Source organism: Leptonychotes weddellii, chromosome 6, assembly GCF_054177405.1.
Source record: "Leptonychotes weddellii isolate Sample4059 chromosome 6, ASM5417740v2, whole genome shotgun sequence".
Classification (NCBI taxonomy): Eukaryota; Metazoa; Chordata; class Mammalia; order Carnivora; family Phocidae; genus Leptonychotes; species Leptonychotes weddellii.
In genome coordinates this window covers 63,332,067-63,354,878 of record NC_138374.1, presented here as the reverse complement: position 1 = coordinate 63,354,878, position 22,812 = coordinate 63,332,067, and the positions used below count along the sequence as shown (strand labels likewise).

Below are 22,812 nucleotides of genomic sequence, written 5' to 3'. Positions count from 1 at the left end.
GAAATTGAGGCTCAGAGACAATGTGTAACTTTGCCATAACCTTAGCTAGCATGTGATAGATCCTGGATATTTGCCGAGTGCCCATGTGCAAAGACATGCCCCTGCCTTCACAGTGCTTAGAGTTTAGAGGAGGTTTGTGACAAGTACATAGGCTGGTATACATAGATTTGGTATAATGTATGGTAAGGAAGAAGGTGCAGGATGCTATTGGAGCCCAAATGAAGATAAGTTAGAACCAATATTAAGATTTGAGAAGGCTTCCAGCAAACCCAACATAGGAGCTTAGGTCTGAGTAATAACACTTGGTAGCAAGGTAGAGGGAAAGAGTCTCAAAGAGTCTTTGGGTGGGAGGAGAAGCCCGTGCGGAGCCCCTTGCAGAAGACAATTCAGGACAGGGGCACCTGAGTGGCTCAGTCAGTTAAGCATCTGACTCTTGATTTTGGCTCAGGTCATGATCTCAGGTTGTGAGATTGAGCCCTATGTTGGGCTCCGCGCTAGGCATGAAGTCTGCTTAAGATTCTCTGTGTGTGAGTGTGTGTGTGTGTGTCTCCCCCTCTCTAAAAGAAAAGAAAAAGAAAAAGAAAGAAAAAAAAAAGAAAATGCACTGGGGACTGTGGAGTTTCAGCAGCTGGAGAAAGGGCTAGGCAGCTACTCGTGGACCAGATCGTAAGTGACCTGTGCTACCTTAAGACAATCAGGCTTTATTGTGACAGAAATGGGGGACTATTGAAGGGATTTATGATAATCTAGGAAAAATAAGGGAGTAGTTCTAACTGTGGTGGGGAGAGTTGAAATAGCGAGTTGTATGTGGATTTGGAAACATTCAGAAGATAGAACTTACAGGCCTTGGGATGGATGTGGACTGTCAGGGAAGGCTGGATGAGCGTGCTGGGCATGGGTGGCAGGTGCATGGTGGTGTCACTCCTGAGCTGGGTGGAGGAGGGTCAGGTGCAAAGGGGATGAGGGGCAGGAGGACATAAGCTGTCATAACTCAGCTGACTGTCATAACACTCCTGGCAGTGTTGTACAGGAGACATCTTTGGGCTTGTGGATAGGTTTCAGAGTCATCTGCATAGAGATGGTGTAGGAAACTGCTAGAACTGCACAAGGAAATATATGGAATTAAGAAAAGGCAGCCTAGAATACACTCTGAGTATCGTCAGCATTTAAAGAAGACCAGAGGAGGATCTAGCAAGGAAACCAAACAGAGAGAATCAAGAATCACTGTGTTTCCTGAATGTGCCGTGATGATATGTCGACTCAGTACTTTGGGGTGCTTTGGTTTGTAACCACTTCAATTCAGATGGATGGGTGTAAGTTAATCATGAGTGCCAACTAAGTGTCAAGCATGACTCTAGAGACTGGGGGTATAAACGTGAATAGGGTAGACAGGACCCTACTCTAATGGAGCTTACAGCTGATTCACTTAGATCTGTCACATGAGAGCAAAGACTTTGGATTTGGCCCTTTTATCCACCATGGATTACAATTCAGTATATACTCATAGGGTTCTAGTGGAGACCAAATCCTTTAGGCTTTTTACTGGGGTTCCTGCTTTACTCTGATGAACAAATCCTTAACTACACCAAGGGGGATCAGCTTTTCTGGGCACATCACTTGAGAAATTCTCCAAATAGCAACGTGGAATACTTCAAAAAATTGTCTAACACCAATGTGAACATTCCACCAAGAAAAGATTTTATGCTGCTCACAAATCTTAGGTTACCCCTATGTTACAAAATCACAAAGAGGAGAATTTTGCTCTTTTTAGTATTCTCATGCCCCGGAATATTTATCTTTGGTACTGTCCCATTGTTTAGTTCAAGATAAATATCTAAGAGCTGATTTTCATGTCCAGATCTACCAAAAACTTAGCAGTCAAAAGTATGACTGTTGAACTTGTATATTTATGACCATTTATGACCATTACTCCTTAATAACAGGCCATTTGTCGAATTGTCTCATTTTCTTTATTTTAGTGGTCTACTATGATAAGAATTTGAGTTAATGGATTGTTTTATAGCCCTTTAGCCATAACTTCACCTAATACCAGCCCGAATGTACCTGAACATGGCGATTTTATGGTGAATGCATTTCAGGTGATCAGACTTGCAGTACAAGCCCACCTCAGCTCCTTCCCTGCCTTCCTGGTCACAGAGAGGGGAAAGTGGGGACAGTGTATTCCTCCTTTTATTCCCTGCCCAATTATACATGTTAGTATTAGAGCTGATGGAATAGGAGTATGAAAAATAGGCATTTTTACAGTAGTTAGGCTTTTATTATAAGTCTGCCATATAATCTTAACCATTTTTTGCCTTGAAAGAGGCTCATAATTTGTGTATTTTGTGGTTTTCAATCCATTTGCTACAGCTGCAATCCTGATAAGTGGCTCAATTATAACTGTAATATTGGTCTTGAAGACTCACTGATGTCTCATGGAAAACTTTGAAAAACATTCTATCTAAAGACAATTATGCTTAAATACCACATTTTCTCCATTTCTCTGTTCTATCCTTTACAAATTATTGCCAAGGCCATTAGCATGAGAACAGATTATTCCTTCAAGCTCTAAAATTCTTGAATTTCTCAAGTTGTGGCTTGCTGCCTTCCAGAGCTAGCCCTGACCTCCCTGGAGGCCCCCCCCCCACCACCACCCGTGAGGACACACAGGCTCACATGTAGAGTTTTGTCAAGTGCCCACAGAGTGCTGGTGACAACTTTCCATTTTTGCTGGGGAGCAAGAACCACAGAATTGGATGAAAGCTAAGAATAATTGGAAACTGTGGGGGGAGGGGCAATGTCCTTGACATCCAAGATGAGCTCAGAGAAAGGAAGAAAGTGGTAGAAACATGTTAGAGGTCCATTTTAATTAATGATCATTCTAAGGTGAGCTCTGTACCTTTTCCTGTCTCAGCAAACGGTCCATGTCTAGGTTTGGGGAATTACCTGGGTATTTGTGCTGCTGATTAGGCCCGCCTACAGATTATTAGTCTTTATTAAGTTTCTTTATTAAGGCCTGAAGAATGAATTAAATGACTTCCTTTTTTTTTTTTTGATGTTTAATTTTTTTTTTAATGACACCAAGTGGACAGTGTGAGTTCAGTTGACCATGAAGTTAGGAAAGTAGGATATTTTAAGATACTCTTAAGAAGTATCTTCATTAGTTAGGGCAGGAGGGGGCAAGTGGTCAGGGTGGTGCCCATAATATGCACATGCTGGGGTCTGTTTTATTTTACTCCTTAATATTTGATGAAATAACACTTCCATCTTTTGTGGGAAAATACCATGGCGTTTTTGTGGGAGAACGCTGCAGAACTCTCCTACCAGTGTTTTGCCATCGGTTAGAAGGATGAAATAATGTAAAATCATGGACAGGAAGGACAGGAGCAGACACACAGTTGTTCAGTAGAACAGGGATGTGGGGGTTCTGCGGATCATACAGCTTCGTCTCTGACTCAGACGTGAGGCCCCGGGGCCCGTCTGACCAGGTCCTCTGATCGGTTTCCCTTTGCCATCCTTTTGGGGACTGGTACCACTCGTGGGCATATATCCAGAGCCCCAGGATGCTGGCACCAAGCCACCTTAAGAAAAACGGAGTGCTGGGGGCACCTGGGTGGCTCAGTCGTTAAGCGTCTGCCTTCGGCTCAGGTCATGATCCCAGGGTCCTGGGATCGAGCCCCACATCGGGCTCCCTGCTGGGCGGGAAGCCTGCTTCTCCCTCTCCCACTCCCCCTGCTTGTGTTCCCTCTCTCGCTGTCTCTCTCTCTCTGTCAAATAAAATCTTTAAAAAAAAGAAAAGAAAAATGGAGTGCTGCAAACAATCTGCCGCTTTGCCCAGCTCCGAGCAGGACAGAGACTGATGGGGGGATTGGTTATTTGGGACTCCTCATTTCTCATTGTGTCTGGGATGGGCCGTCAGCCTAATAGATGCCACTGCTGAGATGGTTATAAGATGAAGTATGGCATGCTTTCCTTCCATACCGTTAGAAGGCATGTCTGGAACTACCTCATTTGGCTAGGACAGCGGGGGAGATGGGGGGCGGAGAAGCTCCTTCCAGAGTGGCCTCGCTGTTGACTTTTATGTTCAAGGTAACCTGTTCTTGTAAGGATCTGGGCATGCCTTGGCACAAACAGCATCCTGCAAAGAGCTGTCAACCATCCACGTTTATCTGAGTTTCTATAATGAACATGTTTCTGCAAAATTCTTAAACTTTGATGATGGCAGTAGATTCTCTAACTGTAAGACCTGTCCATTTATTTATTTTTTATTTATTATTTTTTTAAAGGTTTTATTTATGTATTTGACAGAGAGAGAGACAGAGAGGGAACACAAGCAGAGGGAGTGGGAGAGGGAGAAGCAGGTCTCCGCTGAGCAGGGAGCCCGACACGGGGCTCGATCCCAGGACCTTCGGATCACGACCCCAGCCGAAGGCAGACGCTTAACAACTGAGCCACCCAGGCGCCCCCAGAACTTTCCATTTAAATGTCAAATATTTTATCTTCTAAAAGGTTACTACTGCCTAACGTGTGGTTAGCAATTTATTCATTTATTTAGTAATATTTATCGAACATCTACCACACACAGGAAAGCGTGCCCGGTCCGGCAGGTAAGGAGTACACCGAACAGACACAGCCCTGGGGCCTTGTGGTGTGAAGGTGTAACAGGTGGGTGTTTGGGAAGAGAGGGCCCCATGGGAGCGTGCTGCAGGGACACTGGTCGGGGATGAGAGCGATGAGGGCGAAGGCTTTTCAGGTCGGCCCAGACAGCATCAGCTCTGTTTCCAGGGACAGCTCAGATGCAGGTGCAGAGAGTGGGCTGCTTGAAGAATGGAAAGGCACTCAGCATGTCTGGGCCACAGCACAGAGGACAAGGAGGGGGCACCCCCAGACATGAGGCTGCAGACTGAGCAGGACAGATTGGGAAGACACTTGTGAGGCAGAGTTTGGATTTTTATCTTAACAGAGATGGCAAGTCTTTGGGCGCTTGGGTGGCTCAGTCGGTTAAGCAGCTGACTCTTCATTTCGGCTCAGGTCCTGATCTCAAGGTGGTGGGATCGAGCCCTGCGTCTGGCTCCATGCCGGGCATAGACCCTGCTTAAGATTCTCCCTCTCCCTCTGCCTCCCACCCCACAACTGATTGTCAACCAGGGCGAACATGGGAGGACAGGTTCAGAAGTGGGGAAGTTTGTTAAGTGGTGACGGAAGACCAGTGAAATTGTATTGACTTTATTTCCCCCCTGAGAAGTAAGAAGCTGCAATTTTTGTTGTGATGTTGGGTTAGGAAATGTGAAGACATCAAGGTCTTTCAAAGGGCTGCTGTGGAGATGGGCAGGGAGACAGAGGGATGAGGCCTGAGCTGGAGAACTGGCCCAGGCTTTTCATATTAGCCTCACAGACTCACCAGAAACCCTGAAAGACTTTCTTTAAACACAGCTCTGTGCTTTGGAGGATTGCATTTTGTCCTGTTCTGTAATGATGCGCACCTGTAATTATTGCGAGCTCTGTGCTTTGTCTGGGGGCCAGTCACAGTCCCCTAATTCCTGCGGGCTCTTCTCTAAGATACCATCCTTTTCCTGTGTTCTGTCAGTCTGGTCTCTGGCAACACCAGTCAGGCTGCATAGCACACCACCCTGCACTTGACATTCAGAGGGGGTTTGAGCACAGAGGGTGTATAAATACCTGGTCAGTACAAAAGAATAAATTTGGAGACATATGTTTGCAAGATGCTTCCTAGATTATACCTTCATTACCTTCATGTACGTGCAACTCAGAGTGCAGATTTATAGCTTTCAAAAACTTTTCAGCTGAGGGCTGCCTGGGTGGCACAGTCATTTAAGCGTCCGACTCTTTATTTCAGCTCAGGTCATGATCTCAGGGTCATGAGATCGAACCCGGCTTCAGGCTCCACACTCAGCATGGAGCCTGCTTGAGATTCTCTCTCCTTCTCCTTCTGCACCACCCCCCAACTCACTCTCTCTCTCTCTCAAAAACAAAACCAACCAACAAACAAAAAAACCCTTCTCAGATGACTGCTCCATAGTAACAGACAAAGGTGGAAAGTTAGAACTTGTGAAAAAAGTAAAGATAATGAGAGAGGCACAAGAGTCCTACGTGCCAGGTGCCTGTAATGCAGGCATGTTGCCCCAGATCCACAGCTCTTCATCTGCACCCCTGCAGGGCGTACATGATTCATTGAGGTAGGGGTGTGTGTGCATGCGTGTGCTCACGCATGTGCATGTCTGTGTCTCCCTCTCATCCAAAGCCTCACGCCCAGGTTCTGGATTATTTCACAGGTCATTCCAGATCATGCTTTAGTTTTCATTTCCTCCACTGTTTTGCTTTCTGCATTTCTCCCTGTTTAGAGCCTATGCCATTCCTCCTTACTATCTGCTTTCAAAGACATCGATTTTCATTCTTCCCCGTGGGCTATATTTTTTTAAATTGCATGATCTTAATATTTCTAATATATCTTGTTTAAAAACAAGTGCTCTAATTGTTTTGAGGTGTTTTCTTTTTACCGCCATATTAAAAATAATGTATTCAGTAATGTTTTTAAAAGGAAGGTGCTCTCTGTAATACCTTGTATTTAGAAATATTTAGTAGTACCTTTAAAAGGAAGGTGCTGTATGATTCTGTCAATAGGTAGATTGACTTTGGGGAGCTAGTAGCTGAAAAATGTTGGTTAGAGGGTGACTGCAGGAGGGGGTCTGTTGCAACTTTATTAATCAGCTACTGTGTCTGGAATTTTTGGGCTTTGAATACTTTGAATTGTTAGCAGCACACATGAAATATGTTCAGGAGTGTATACTTAAAATATTAGAGCAGGGACCTTGCCCAAGAAGCTCTGGTTTTGATATTGGATTCAAGGGCCAGAACTATAATTTCAACTCATTTCTTCATGGATCAGGCAGTCTGCAACATAGTACAAAGTAGTTTGGTCATTGAATTTACTCTCCTTTGTTTTTAAACTGAATATAAATGTGGTCTCTTAGAACATTTAAAATTGATCTGGACTATACAGAAGTCTACTGAATAAACCAAAAAAGGTAATTAATTGCCTCAAGCAACTAAAGAATCCCATGGGTACAGCTGGTTTCAGGTCCAGTTGGAGTCAAGAGCTCTGTCCTTAGGATTCCTTCTTTCCCTCCTGAGGCTCAGCCTCCATGCTTTTGTTCCCATTCTCAGTTACATGGGCAAGGCGAGCCCAGCAGCTCCCTATTTCTATTCTACCACCTAAGGGCTGCCAAGAATCAGAGCACCAATGCTGGGTGGGGGGGTGGGTGATGGCGGGAGGTGGGGGGGTTGCTTTTCCTGGTAGGATTGTCATTGGCCTGGCTGGTTCTTGGGCTCATCCCTGGACCAATCACTGTAGCTGGGAGATGCTGCACTTTCATTGGTCAAACCTGAATCACGTGTTAGGGGGTGGAGTTAGCCCCACACGAATTAAATGATTTTAGAGGTAAGATTCCCCAGAGGGATTCAGGAGAAGAAAGGGGAACAGATCCTAGACGGGAAAATCAGTTGCTGCCTGCTACAGCTAATGTTCTTATCACAGACCACAAATTTAAAAATCATAATTGAAGGAATATTCTCAGAAGATTTCTTCGGGGAAGGGTTTTGCGTGCTCTGAGTTTGCCCTTGTTTCTCTGCTTTTTGTCAAGCGTAATAATAAAATTCAGCACAGATGCATCTGTTTTTAATTGTTTCTATTATTTATTTATGTTTTAAAATAATAATTCTTATTTTGACAACATGTTGTCTTCCATTTCTATGGGCGATCTATGAAATAAAGATTTTGTATTTTTAATACTGTCTGTTACAAACCATGATAAGGTTAGAAATGTAAGGGATGTGAATGCTCAGAATATTGATTTTCAAATAAAGTGACTGCTGATAATTTTATGGTTTGTTTTTCTGGAAGTAATTATTCAGTGCATGTGTTGTCCTCGCTAATCCTGGCTTTAAGGTTTCCTGTCTTACACATCTCCTGGCAGATGGCTTAACCCCAGAGCTGCCGCAGGGGGTGTGGTGAGTGGGTTACCCGTGTGGGAGGTGCTGGTTTGCTTAGTTTGAAGCCGGGGTGGGGTTGGGCCAGGTGTGGCCAGGGAGGATAAAGGACTTTCAAAGTCATGGTTAAGATGGCTCTTTGCATTTCATCTATGCATTGGCCATATTTTTACGTAGGGATTTGTTCTGTTTCTGCTGTCTTCAGTGATCATCAGTCTAAATTTTCCATTCTTAAAAAAATTTTTTTGCCCATTCTTGGATCAGTTTTGGGATTTGTGGTTTGCTAGGAAATCATTAGTTTCCTTTGTGTTTTCAAATTTGTTGCTATACAGTTGCTTGTGGTATAATTCTTTTAGACTTAATATATATTTTAATCTCCTTTATATATGGTAATATTTTCTTTCTCATTTCCAAACTTGTATAATATTATTCTTTCTCTCTTTTCCTTTTTCAGGCTTGGGAATGAGTAGATCTTTTTCCTTGCTCTTTTTTAAAAAACTGCCTTTTGGATTTGTCCATCCTTTTTCTACCTTGTTTTTCCCTTATTCCATTCATTTCAGCTTTTATCTTTATTCATTCCTTCTTTCTTAGTTTCTTTTGGGGCATTTTGTTCTAATATCTTAAGATGGTAAATACTTAGTTGCTGATTATATTTTTTGAAAGTACTCAGTTTGGTGGTTTTAGTGGGCATGGTTCTTCCTTCTGTAACAGGATACTTACAAATTAATAGTATATACCTGAGAATGAGTGTCCTATTAATGCTTGCTGAGAATTCACATAGCTCTGTACCAGCCATCGGAAGTAATTCATAAGCTTTCAGACTTTGTTGTATTCTATAAGCAGGAGAATTATCAGAATTTATAGATTAAAATTGTTTTCTTTCATATATCAGTTGTCAGTTTTCAGCTTCCAGGAAAGGATTCGATAATAGCCTAAATTGTAGAGGAAATAACTATGATTCAGAATCATCCGTGATTCTTTTAAACACAATGATTCCAAGTGACATAGATAAGATGCAGTCATCTCTCTTCTCTTTCTGAGAACCATGGACAGACGCTGGTCTGGTGCATTGAAGCATCTGATTGTGCTTTCCTTCTTTGTTTACCACATCCTAAAATATCATTATATTTCCTCAGTTATGAAGTTGCACTGGGAACAGACAGCATCTTATCATGCCCAGACTGAGTTTTTTCCATTGAGGGAAAAGCAAGCTGCCATGATAAGAAAATATCAGTTATTCTAAGAGACTACTGCATGTTCATCTCAAAGCCATTAAGAACCCACTGGAGGGGCGCCTGGCTGGCTCAGCGGGTGGAGTGTGTGACTCTCGATCTTGGGGTCATGAGTTTGAGCCCCATGTTGTCTGCAGAGATTACTTAAAAAAAAACAGAATCCATTTGAAAGAGTTCTAATACTGTTCAGCCTGTTGGAATTTTATTATTTTCTAACCGAATTGCAGTTGTTTTTTATGCTTTGATGAGGACCGAGGGAAATCAGCTATGTTATACTTTTATTACCATCATTATTTTCAGGAGAATTAGAGTCATTCATTCATTCTTATGCCCACAAGGAGTAAGTTTCCCATAAGTTGGGAAGATATGGCATACCTGGAAAATATTTTGTCTAAATAAAGATAGAACAAATTGAAAAAGTAATTGAAGAAAAAGTTGATTAAAAGTCAAGTTTCTACTGACCACAAAGGTAAATTATGCTTTTATTTTACCCCTGCACATTTGTCAAATTGCTAGTGGCATGATGAACTAGAAAGTTACACTTAATCAGATACCAAATTCTTCAAGGCTCCTTCCCATGTTAATGGGGATCTCTGCAGGGTCTTACTTGATTGTGAGACCACGTTATAGAAACTCATTTGCTAATGCCTGGTCTTGACCCTTTTGCTGCTGGAAATTTTGAATTTAAATATTTTGAAAGAAAGCATAATAATACTCAAAAAATTACATGACCGTTGTGTTACTCTATAACGAATTGACATGTTGCTTATTTAATTTAAGCCAGGCCACATTAATAGATAATGTTGGTACAGAGATGAAAGGTACGTTATGTTCCTGCTTAGGGGAGCTTGAAGTTAGCTAATGGAGGAGACTGGTCAGCAAACCAGCCAGTAAGAGTATAAGGAGATCTGCTACCATAAGTGTAGATGTGGGTGCTGTGGGAACACAAAAGAAGCACTCTTTGCTCAGATGTGGGCTGAGGGAAGGTTTCTTGGAGAGGGTAATGCTTGACTCTGGGGTATAAATTCTAGCCAGCCAAGTAGAGAGAGAAGGCAGAATGTTCCAGAGAGAAGGAGCAGCATGAACAACAGAGACATGAAACTTGATGACAGTTTGGGGGAATTGGGGATGGGCAGAAGTTGGAGAGAAGGACAGATGAGAAACCATATGTAAAATGTATTGAACTTGAGCTACAAAAATTGTTAATGGTTATTTTCTGTGTTTTAATTCAGGTGAAGGAAATACTCAAGGCCAGATGTCTTAAGGAATGCTCTTGAAAAGGACAGAGGTATACAAAATTATTTCAGCAACTGAGAAGCAAGCTGGTTTTGGAGAAACCATGCTCTGAGGATGTTGTTTGCTTTTGGTTAAAAAGAGAAAGTACAGCTATAGAGGAAGCCTTTAGGCTAAATGCGCATTTAGGATTGCACTGTAAATAACAATGTAATTAGATTCACCGCAGTCTTGCAGGTGAGACTTGGAGCGTCTTGGCTCGGCAGACATGAGTGACCCAAGGCAGTCACAAGAAGAGAAGCACAAGCTTGGCAGAGCCTCTTCGAAGTTCAAGGATCCTCCCAGAATCATGCAGTCTGATGATTATTTTGCTCGAAAATTTAAAGCCATTAATGGCAACATGGGCCCCACCACTTCTTTAAATGCCTCAAATCCCACCGAGAGTGGTGGTCCGGCTAACGGTACCCCAGCTGTGCCCAAGATGGGTGTGAGAGCAAGAGTGTGCGAGTGGCCTCCCAAGAAGGACTGCTCCAAGGAGCTAGCCTGCAAGGCGCTGTGGGAAAGCCGGTCTCAGACCAGTTACGAAAGCGTCACGTCCATCACGCACAATGGGCAAAACGACCAGAGCGATGGTCAGCAAGAGGAGCAGCTTGATCTAGACTTTGTGGAGGCAAAGTACACTATTGGAGACATCTTTGTTCACTCTCCTCAAAGAGGACTGCACCCCATAAGACAGAGAAGCAATAGTGATGTCACCATCAGCGACATCGACGCTGAAGACGTCTTAGACCAAAACGCCGTGAACCCCAACACCGGGGCCGCCCTCCACCGCGAGTACGGAAGCACGTCTTCCATTGACCGGCAGGGCTTATCTGGTGAGAACTTCTTTGCAATGCTCAGAGGGTACCGTGTAGAGAATTATGACCACAAAGCGGTGGCCCCTTTTGGGTTCCCTGAGTTTTTCCCCTGCGATCCTACAATCTCTCCCAGCCTCCATGCGGCAGCACAGATTTCTAGAGGAGAATTTGTCCGCATCTCAGGATTAGACTACATGGACAGTGCCCTCCTCATGGGGAGAGACAGGGACAAGCCTTTCAAACGGAGGTTAAAGTCGGAGTCGGTGGAAACGTCCCTCTTCCGGAAGCTGCGGACTGTTAAAAGTGAACACGAAACTTTCAAGTTCACATGTGATCCAGAAGACGGTCGTCTGGAGCGGGGTGTTCGCCCTTGGAATTGTCAGCGGTGTTTTGCACATTATGATGTCCAGAGCATTTTGTTTAATATCAACGAAGCCATGGCAACGAGGGCCAACGTGGGGAAGCGGAAAAACATCACCACCGGGGCCTCGGCAGCTTCCCAGACTCAGATGCCAGCAGGCCAGACGGGCACCTGTGAGTCCCCTTTGGGAAGCAAGGAGGATCTCAACTCCAAGGAGAACCTGGATGCTGATGAGGGTGATGGGAAAAGCAACGAGCTGGTCCTGAGTTGTCCGTACTTTCGGAATGAGACCGGCGGGGAAGGTGACCGGAGGATCGCCCTCTCTCGGGCCAGCTCGTCATCGTTCGGTTCCGGAGAAGGCTGCTCCTTCGAGTCCTCTCTGAGCTCCCACTGCACAAACGCGGGCGTCTCCGTCCTGGAAGTGCCCAGAGAAAACCAGCCCATTCACAGGGAGAAAGTGAAGCGCTACATCATAGAGCACATTGACCTTGGGGCCTACTATTACCGCAAGTTCTTCTACGGGAAAGGTAAGGGAGAGTCCTGAGTGTGTGTGTGTGTGTGTGTGTGTGTGTGTGTCAGGCTGGTCATCGTATGCTGCTTTGGGCTGCAGCACCTTCACCGGGGAGTCCCAAGGCCATGGTCCGCTGGGCTTTCGTGGACCCTCCGTTGCTGCCAGACTAACCCCTTCTTCGGGAATCCCAGGGTCCTGCCTTTGCTGGTTTATAATCCCCAGTGTGGAATCACCACCTCTCTGTCTCTTTCTCTTCGCCCATTTGTGAGCATCACATATGTTACGACTTGCTCTGGATTTACCTCTTTTCAGATCTCTTCCCTGGTTAAACTTCATCCCTCTCTTCTTCCTCTGATTAATCTCTCCTGCTGTTTACAGTGGATTATTCTGTCGAGTTTTCCCCCCCCGCCCTCCAGTCTTTTCTGTACTTTTCCCCTACACCTTTGCTTCATCTTCTCACTTCTGTCTTCACAGCTCCTAGTGCATTGGAAGTGTTAGTTAAATCTTTGCTGAGAGAATGTATGAATTAGCATGATAGACAAATCGTTTACCGGCAGTTCCATAGATGGCCTTAAATGTCAGGTTGCAGATAATCCTTTGGCATTGTGGTGTTAGGAATTCTCTAAGCCTAGGCAAAATAGTGTTTACTTTTATTGAGATTTTCAGGTTTGAAGGATGCATTCCTCAGAAGTCATGCAGTTGAATCCTCAGCCTTTAAATAAGCATCCTTAGTTATTCCAGGGACATGAAATCTGCTCTGTTGGAGACTCCTACAGAGAAACAGGTCCCACACATCTGTCAGTCACAAAGGCTCCATAAAAACACTCAGGGCAGCCCGTTGCCTTCTTATTGGGTGTGGCTTGCCACATGAGCTCCTTCCTTATAGGGCAGCATGCTTTTCAGGGCTGTCTTTTTCTGTTTCCAGTGTCCCTGGCCACCCTCCTCGCGTTCCCAGGTGTCACCCCTCAGAGCACCTAAGGAGGTGGGGGTGAGCCTAGCCAGTCTGGTGAATAAACTGTTCTGCAACAGGTGTGGGTCCCTGTGAGCTCACTGTACTTGGAGTTTATGCAGTATCAGTTTCTACCTTCACAGTGTTTGCATGTCATCTTTGACTCCAGTTGGTTCTTTTTGGTGGTGGGTTGGGTATAACTCAGACCTCGGGAGAGATCACTCCATCCACGTCAGACCCTGGAGCCTTTTTCAAACTTTTGACTACAGGCTTAAAAGAATTTGCTTGTCAGATAGATTGCAGTCGCAATTGTCACATCCATAAGTTTTTTCCTCATTGTTTGCATCAATTCAGATTTAACCAATCATCCATAATCCTAATATTATGAAATTGTAGAAATGGGTAGAACAGTTATGATATTGGGTAAGCAGTTCGGTTAAATAGGCACTTGCATTACAACCGGTCATATATTTGAGTTATGTTTCCCTTTGATTCTGTGAGCGGGTCTTGGGCCCCCAAGTGTGTCCCCGTGCTCTCTTCTCAGTGCCGGCCCCTGATTGAACTCAGAAACTTGAACCTCCCTTTTAGTCTGTGCTGTGAAAGCATGAGTGGCCCTCACGATCGTGTTCATTCAGCGGCAGCACGTTACACAATACTGTTCCAAGATGGTCTCTAGGTGGAAGTTAGTTATTTTTGGAAAGGGAGACCATGAGGAAATAGGCTTCCTAATTAAGATTCTTTTAATTGATGAAGCCATGGCTGTCCATGCCAGCAATAAAATAGTCTCTTAGAATTATTATACCCTGAAATCCTCAGGCATTGAGTCATTTTGGCTAACTGAGCTTTATAAATAGTTTGCGGATGGCCCTTTAAAATATCAGAACGTACGGGGCGCCTGGGTGGCTCAGTTGGTTAAGCGACTGCCTTCGGCTCAGGTCACGATCCTGGAGTCCCGGGATCGAGTCCCACGTCGGGCTCCCTGCTCAGCAGGGAGTCTGCTTCTCTCTCTGACCCTCCCCCCTCTCATGCTCTCTATCTCATTCTCTCTCTCAAATAAATAAATAAATCTTTAAAAAAAAATAAAATAAAATATCAGAGCGTACAAGTTGTTATGTGTGTGTGGATGTGTGCATGTGTATTTATGAAGATACTTAGCGCCAGCATCTCATCCATACTCTGGGGTATATTAAGTACACGTGTACACGTACATGGAATGGGCAGCGGTTGCTTTCTGCAGCCAGGGTCACCATTAATGTCCTTAGGATCTGTTCCTAGAGATGGTTTTAGGTGCTGGATTCTGTTAGTTTCCTTGACTGCATTTTGTAGGTTTTTTCTTGAACGCTCAACTGTCACTTCCTGGTAGTTTTAAAGAGTGCCTGTGAGTCGTGTATTTCTTCTGCTTTTCCTGATTTGCTGCTAAGGATTTTCCAGGGCATTGGCAGTTACGTCAGCAAACTTGCTAGCTTTGAATGTGAAATTCAGAATAAGCTCTGGAGAAGTTGAGGGCAGACACCCTGTGGGTGAGTTGTACGTGGATGCAGACAGAAGGCTTAGGGGGCCCTGGGCATTGGGCTCACTCTGGTTCTGTGAAGGCGCCAGGCAGGTGAATTCTAGAATCCCCTGCCAAGCCTGCCGAGTGAGGGCATGGGGAGGCTTCGGCATCAGGGTTCTGCAGCGCTGGGCTGGGCTGTTGTGGCTACTGATGGGTCTGAGGAGAGAATAGGACCATGCCGGCCCCTCTGCTCTCGTTCTGCAGCTGTGAATACTGCCTGCTTTCTCCTATTTTTAGCTCTTCCCCAGTGGGCCTGTGTGTCTCAGAACGAAGCTGGCTCCAGCAGCGTCCACCGCTGCCGCCCTGGCTCGTCCCTCAGCAGAGCCGTGAAGGGCTGGGGGCGGGGGCAGCAGTCGGTTCCCCAGCAGGTCAGTGGCCTCCCTCCCGCCCCCCCACCCTTGCCGCGGTGTGGGAATGGAGATGGGCAGCCGGCTCGCACCGGGCTTCAACCTCTGGACTCTGATCTGCAAACACACCCCCAGTTGCAGGAACGTCATTGCGCGACCTAAAAACAGAAGCCCTTGGGCCGCCCGGCCCAGATCGGGTGTGTTCGCGGGGAGCTTTGTTCTTTTCCTTTTTCTCTTTTCCCTTTGCTCTTTTTTTCTCTCTGGAAGCAGGCATTCAGGGATCTTTTGATATTTCCCAGAATGCCTTTTCTTTTTCTCCATGCTCCACCGTTCCGTGTGAAATTTCATTTTCCAGAAGAAGTAAGTGGCTCCCAGTCGCTGGGAAGGGTTGAGAGTACAGAGCCTTCGCGATGTGGCTTACTCTGTCCTGGGTGGTTAGCGTGGGGTGGCTGCACTTCACACCGAGGTGCCCTCCTGTGGCACAGAACCACCGGACAGCTGTGAAGAGCTCTGCCGAAGGATTAATGCAGGGCAGTGGTGAGCCACAGCAAGCCGTGTGGCTCCATCACTTGTCCGCCCGAATCCATCTGCAGCCTTGCGTGGAAACAGCTTTTCAAGGGAGAGCGGGGCAGGATTGGAGCAAGCATGGGGAATGCTGGAGAAGGTTCCGCACTGCTGCTGGCGATGCCCGTGAAGAAACTTGGGTGCTGCCTGCCGTGCGCCCGTGGAAGTCCCGGTGAAATCGCGGGTTCCCTCTTCTGTGAGTTTCCCGTTTGTGAAGCAGGCCACGAGGAAGGGCCCCTTAGACAGGGATTGTGGTTGTGCCAGTCTCTTTGGAGACCCCTGAGCCTCCTTCATGGCACAGTGGCCGGCTTTGCCTCCTTCTGGACCCCCTGGCACTTAGTGCTGCTGGCCAGCAATGGGCTGTCCCCAGGGAGGCTGGAGTGGAGCTGCGGGGCAGCAAAGACACCCCCCGGGGTCCGTCCGTGCCACCAAGTCTTGTGCTGGTTAGGAAGTTGCATACCTGCAGTTACTCGGAAGTTCTAAAACTGTCCTCTGCCTTCCCTCAGGTAGCACAGACCAGAACAGCTCTAGACAAGAATAGCTCGAGAAGGCAGACCATGTCCTTTTTGGGTAAAGAAAGGTCAAACTAGAGAAGAGGATAAAGCTGGGTCTGTTGGGTGACTTTGGAGTGGGACGTGGCTAAATCTTGGAGGCACTGGGACATTGTTTGATGTGGGTACAGGAACATGTCCTCTTAATGTGGGGGAAAATCCTGAGATTCGCAATATATACCTTTTTTTCGGTCTAGAATTTTCACATGGCATAGAAGTATTATATGATCATTATAGGAAAATAAAGTAAAGAAGCAAAAGAAAAAGAAATAAAATCACCCTAGTCCCTAAGAGATAATCACCATGAACAGTTTCCTCTTTATCCTTGTAGGCTTTTTCTGATGCAAATAAATTTATGTAAATGGAACCTTCTATCACTGTGTCTGTGGAACTTGCTTTGGATGATCATCCTTCTGTGTTGTTATGTGTAGAGCTGCATCAGCATTTTACAAGCCATTATCAATTATCATTATCTGCCTTGGGTGCATGGGGGGATGCCAGGTATTTGCCAACCATGATCTGGGCAGAAGAGTTAATGACTGTATTTGCTTTATTTCAGAGAAAAACCCATCAACTTGATAGAAACACAGTGATAAAGGGACGTGTATTTCTTACTCTCTTAGATGCAGTATACCTACGAAATGACTCCTGTCAAATACAGTGATGTTCATTTTAACCAACAAATCTTTACTTAAAAAAGTAAATTATTATAAAAGATGTTTTAATTTCATAAAGTTTGAAAAATTATAACAATCGTCCTTCTCCACCAGAATGTGGACAGTGTGTAGTGTAGCCCTTCCAAGGGCTAGCACACGGAGAGGGGGAAGGTTGCAAGGGAAAAGTCTGGAAAGCACCGCCCCAGCCAGGTCATCAAGGTCAACATCAGCATTGATAGGTCATGTGATTCGTTTATACCCCTGACATGATGGGAATGGCATTTCTGGGGTCTTCCTCCAAACCCATAACCTCAGTCTAATTAGGGAAATACATTAGACAAATCCCTGCCAAGGGACATTCTACAAAATCCCTGCCCACTGTTCCTCCAAACTACCAAGGTCATCCAGAACTAGGGGGGTCTGAGAAACTCACAGTGTGCAAGAGTCTGTAAGAGACATGACGAGTAACTGTAACGGGATGTCCTGGATAGGATCCTGGAAGAGAAAGGACATTAATAAAGCAGAAACCTGAATGAAAGATGGGCTTGATCAATTATCAGTTGAAAGTACAGAGCCTTCATGATGGTTCATTAATGTAATGAACGTACCAAAGAAACATAAGATGCAAACAACTAAGAAACAGAGCCAGGGGTGTGAGAGAACTCCACTATCTTTGCAGCTTTTCTACAAATCAAAACCAGCTTAAAAATAGTTTGCTTCAAATTTTTTTAAACTGTAAGTCATAAATTCTCATGATATGTTTAACATGAGCATGTTTAAAATTACAACAAACAAGAACTTAGAGGCAGTTCTTAAAAGTAACAAATCTACAGGTTTATGTTACTTTATTAAACTCCTTAGGATTACTGTGAGCAGCTGAGGCCACTGTGTGTTCCAAGTAAAGTAAAGTTGACAAAATGTCAGTTTCCCACAGCCCTTTCTATACACATCTGTGGAATGCCAGGAGTATGTTTCTCAAACTTACCTAGAAGAGCAGGGGGATTGTTAGGCTTTAGAATTTATACTGTCTTCGGTCTTTATTGAAATGCACAGGCTTTCTCTTTGAATTTCTCCTAAAATCTGCATGCTGATTCCAGGTGGCTGTGGGATGCTGTTTGGGACACTCTGGGTTCTCTGGCTCCCAAATCTCTGCTGAACTAACTCTGAAGAAAGCTTTATGCCCAACTCATTTTTTTTTTGCCTTGGAATTTTCTGTAACAAGTCCAAGGAAAGAAATATGTATCTTCTAGAAATCCTCTGTAAAGGAGCTGAATTGGTTTTACAGGGCAGGTTTTGGAGCGTAGATGAAAAGCTAATCTTAGTTTGACTGATTGTCTCCCTTCTGTCTGGTGCTTTCGGGGTTTCTGGTTCCATCATTCACCTGTGATTTCCTTTCCTCTCTGTTTCTTATAAAAGGAATATGCCAGAGAGGACTTTGCTTTCTCCTTCCCATCTTAGCTTTACAAGACTTCAGGGGTGTAGGCAGATTGGAATTCTTTCTGGAAAGATTAGAACTTTCCAGAGAAGCATTTTTAGCTGCTTCCGGGTGGACTGGGCCTCCAGCAAAAGCCGTATCCTCCTCTTGATGTACAATACTGGCCTTTGCAAGGTCCATTTCTGCCATCCTTTTCGCTTTGAGGGCCCCTTCCTTTGCCTGTGCCCGGCCTCGAGCTGTGCCATTGGTACCACCTGGGAATGAACTCCTCTACTGGATCTGCCACACTTCCAAGAGTTCTTTCTAGAGCCTCTTTTCCCTAAGAAAAGTTCACGTTTATATTAACTACCCTTGACCAGCTCTCCGTAAGCTCACCTCTTTCTCCAGTGGTCATTTTTGTTATTAGTATTTTAACGGAAGTATAATATCTGTACGTACATCTGCTAAATGAACACATAAAAAGGAAGGATTCTTCTAGAATGCGCGCAGTAACCCTCCCACTTGTCTCGATACCAACTTACTGTTTGGTGGCTGGAGATTTACCTTTTGCCAAGAGGGAAAAGTGCCCATGCGTTCTAATTGTGGTTGGAGGCCTGGCGGGGGAGAGGGGCAGGACAGCACAACTTAAGGTGAAGAGCTCAGACTGCTCTGAAGCCAGCCTCCTGGGTTCACATCCCAACTCAATTTTCGCAAGTCCTTCGACTCCTTTGTGCCTCAGTTAATCATCTATAAGATGGGATCATAATAAAAATGTCTCCTGTGACAGGAATAGAACCAGTGCCTGTCACAAAGCATGCCAACTCCTTCCCCAAGTGGTTCTTAAATAAATGTGTAAAACCTTTCTCTCTAGAAAGAAACCATTGTCCACACCACTGGCACAATATTTCGAGGGGCAGTACTTCATTTTAATGGTTAAAAGATAAGCCATGAGAGACTATGGACTCTGAGAAACAAACTGAGGGTTCTAGAGGGGAGGGGGTGGGGGGATGGGTTAGCCTGGTGATGGGTATCAAAGAGGGCACGTTCTGCATGGAGCACTGGGTGTTATACGCAAACAATGAATCGTGGAGCACTACATCAAAAACTAATGTTGGATGTAATGTATGGTGATTAACATAACATAATAAAAGAAAAAAAAAAGATAAGGAGGGGAAAATGTGTCTGGTGTCTGGTGAAGTCTGCCACCCCATTCCAAACCCATTCACTTAAATTTCACAAATGTGACAGTTGTGGGCGAGCGTATACCTTTACATATCAAATGAACCCCATAACTGAGCGATGCATGGCTGTATTTAGTCTGAATTTCATGCCTGATGGCTTCTTTGTTTTTTCCCCCTTCTGGTTATATACAGTCACTGAAGAAAATTAATAGGGAATTGGACACTATTAAATTCATACGGGTGAACTGAGGACCACCTAACAATAGGACTATTTTGGGATCCACATTCCTCCCGGAGCAGACATAATCGACTCTGCTCTTCACCTCTCTGCCCGGCCAGCCTGGCCTCCGCAAACAGAGCTCCCATTGAGGCCCAGCCGGCCCCGAGCCGGGAGGAGTTGCCCAGCTGCCCGGGAGGCTCAGCCTCTTGGTTATTGTGGTATCCGTTCCATGTGGCCGGCGGTGGGAACCTCTCGGGAGGTCACGGCTCCCGCCCGTTGCCAACTCGGCTGCAACTTGCCTGTTGCCGAGTTTTGGGAACTTGGAGAGAACTGCATGCGATTTCCTCCTGTGGACACTTTGGCCTCAGAGTCTTTTTCAATTACTGAGGTGAGGAAGAGGAACTTTGTTCTGTTTATCTCCCTAGGAGCAGAGGGATTGATAGTGTAATACTTCTGTGCTCCACTGGGGAAACTTCCTTGCAGTTTGCTATTGGTACAGAAAGTTGCAAGTTCAGAGGCTTTGGAACGTAAGGTCTCAGAGCACCTGGAAGCTTCCTGAAACCTTCCTACCTTGTATTCGTTCCAAGATTTCTTTCACTCTTTGCCCCCCTTAAGGAATAAGGTGGAAAAAGCTGGGCCACTGCCCCCTTCCCAGCTTTTGTGCAGTGGATTCTTTCTTGCTCTTCTAGTGTTCTCTTCCTCCTTCCTACTCTTGTAGCAAATAACACTCAAAATTATGGATTATCGAAGGAAGCCTTTGACAGCTACCTTTTTTCTCCAGTCTTTCCCTTGTTATTCAAGGTTTTCCTAAAACGGTGTCTCCCAAGATACTGTCCTTATGTTCAGGACAGATGTGTTGGCTCATCTGTAAGTTGTGTTCATTTTACCATGCACGCATTAATTGATTTTTAGAATTCAAACTTTCTGTGGCTCTCATCACCCTTTGCATGAGAGAGTCCTAGAAACAGCCTACCTAGGGTGTGCACCCTCCCTGTCACCCCAGATTGTGACCTCGAGCGAGTCACCTAGCCCCTCAGCTTCAGGAATATTATCTGTAAGATGGGGATACCTCCTCAGAAGTAGGGAGGAGGAAATGAGTTCATTTATGTCAGGTTTATTAAATCTTGTTATTTTCACTGTAACGCCTCAGGTTTTCAAGCTTAGCTAATACTTTGGTTAAATGTTGGTCAAAGGAGCCTTCATGTAGCAAAAATGCATCCTTCTCTGCATTGTGGTAAATTCAGTAATTTAATCCCTGAAACATGAGCAGGGAGCCTGAGATTTCTTGAAGTTATCTAATGACTCTTCATGTTATTATCTGCAAAAACAGGCCCCATTGTTCTAGTCACTCATCCTTCCATCCATCCACCCATTGTCCCTTGTTGACTCTTTCTCTGTAAGTCTCAGAGAGCTCTGAACAGGGGAGCTGATCTAAGATGCAGACACGGAATTGTTTGCAGGGAACGGTGAAAGCAGATATATCGTAGGTGGGGATTTAGACAGCAGTCACCTGCAGCCATGGACATAACCCCGGTAGGCAGTGAGCCAGCAGTTAAGTGATCAGCTTGCTGTTGAAAGAACGAAGAAATGTTAAACTGCATTTTATGGAAAAATAGCAGGAAAGCTTCTGCTGTCCGCGTTTAACAGAGCGAAGGGCTGCAGGGCCCAGATTCATGGCCTCTCGTGGCTTTAGAGGACTTGTTACGGGTGCTGTGGGCCGTGCAGGGCTAGCCCCTGAGAAACTGTAAGGCAGAAAGCTGTGGGTGCTGCTCTTACGTACCTGACCTCGGGAGGCCCTGCAGAATTGGGATCCTCACCTGGTCAGTTCATTAGTGACGAACCTGATAAATGTCGCTTCCAAGATACTGAAGTACCTGGAAACAGCCTTTGGGCCAGGGTCGCAGGTGGCCCCCACCTTTTTTTTTTTTTTAAACTCTTCTGAGTTAGATTTCTTTTTCCTTTACCGACTAGCCAAAGTGCACCAGAGATAGATGCCCCAAATCTCATTTCCTACACTGCAATCTCATTAACTGATTTTTTTGATCTTGCCCTGTTGTATTTGCATGATATGTGGATTTTCATTCAGCTTTTCCAGTCTTTTCACAGCTTCCATTCTGCCAAGGAAGGATTTTATTTGATGCACTCTTAAAGCAATTTTATGGAAATCATGTGCTTGGGATCAGGACAGGCTCCATGGGTGAGGGGGACTTACTCATGGTCCTCTGCCCACAGATGGGAAGGCTCACATGATGTAGATGAGCAAGCTGAGCTGTCCTGAAGGGGGCGGGCATAGGGTTAACTTGGCTCCCTCCTGGAGAGCTTGGAGTCTGCCCTGTTCTTAATGGTACTTGGAAGCTATACTGTTAACGCTGTGAAGCAGAAGATTGTGATTTCTTTCGAGACACAGCCAGGTAACCTGCTGTATTCCCTGGCTAACTGAAAGCATGAAAAGACCCCTTAGAGAACAGCTAGGGGGCCTCGGAGCTGGCCTATCCAAAGGTGTGATATTTGTGAGTGGCAGGAACGTCCTCTCTCAGCTTGCATTCAAAGAGTGTGTCTGTGTGAAATGGGGAGGGAAAAATTGAAACGAATGTGGAGAGGCAGACATAAAAGAGAAAAGATTCTTTGGCTAATGTGCAGTCTTGGGTGAAAAAGGGAATATGCAAATTTTGGATTCCCTCAATTAAAAAAAATAATAAAATGATGGTTCCTGATAGGAATCATTCAGTAAAATATATGCCACTGCATTCTTTAGAAGACTACCATAAATGGGATGTAGCCCCTCTAGGTGATTATATTTATTTATTTTTTTTTAATTTTATTTTATTACGTTATGTTAATCACCGTACATTACATCATTAGTTTTTGATGTAGTCTTCCATGATTCATTGTTTGCATATAACACCCAGTGCTCCATTCAGAACGTGTCCTCTTTAATACCCATCACCAGGCTAACCCATCCCCCATCCCCCCACCACCCTCCCCTCTAGAACCCTCAGTTTGTTTCTCAGAGTCCATAGTCTCTCATGGTTTGTCTCCCCCTCCGATTTCCCCCCCTTCATTCTTCCCCTCCTGCTATCTTCTTCTTCTTTTTTTTTTTTTTTTAACATATAATGTATTATTTGTTTCAGAGGTACAGATCTGTGATTCATCAGTCTTACACAATTCATCATAGCA

General features: G+C 44.9%; 1 protein-coding gene across 1 annotated transcript in view; it reads left to right on the top strand.

Annotated features, from left to right (window-relative positions):
* The window catches only part of SIPA1L2 (signal induced proliferation associated 1 like 2), a 199,801-nt gene that overhangs the window by 98,286 nt on the left and 78,703 nt on the right, over positions 1-22,812 (top strand). The window contains exon 4 of the mRNA XM_081823165.1: positions 10,472-12,217. Coding sequence (XP_081679291.1) covers positions 10,741-12,217 — 1,477 coding nt within the window. The 5' untranslated portion in view covers positions 10,472-10,740. The remainder of the gene's footprint in view (positions 1-10,471; positions 12,218-22,812) is intronic.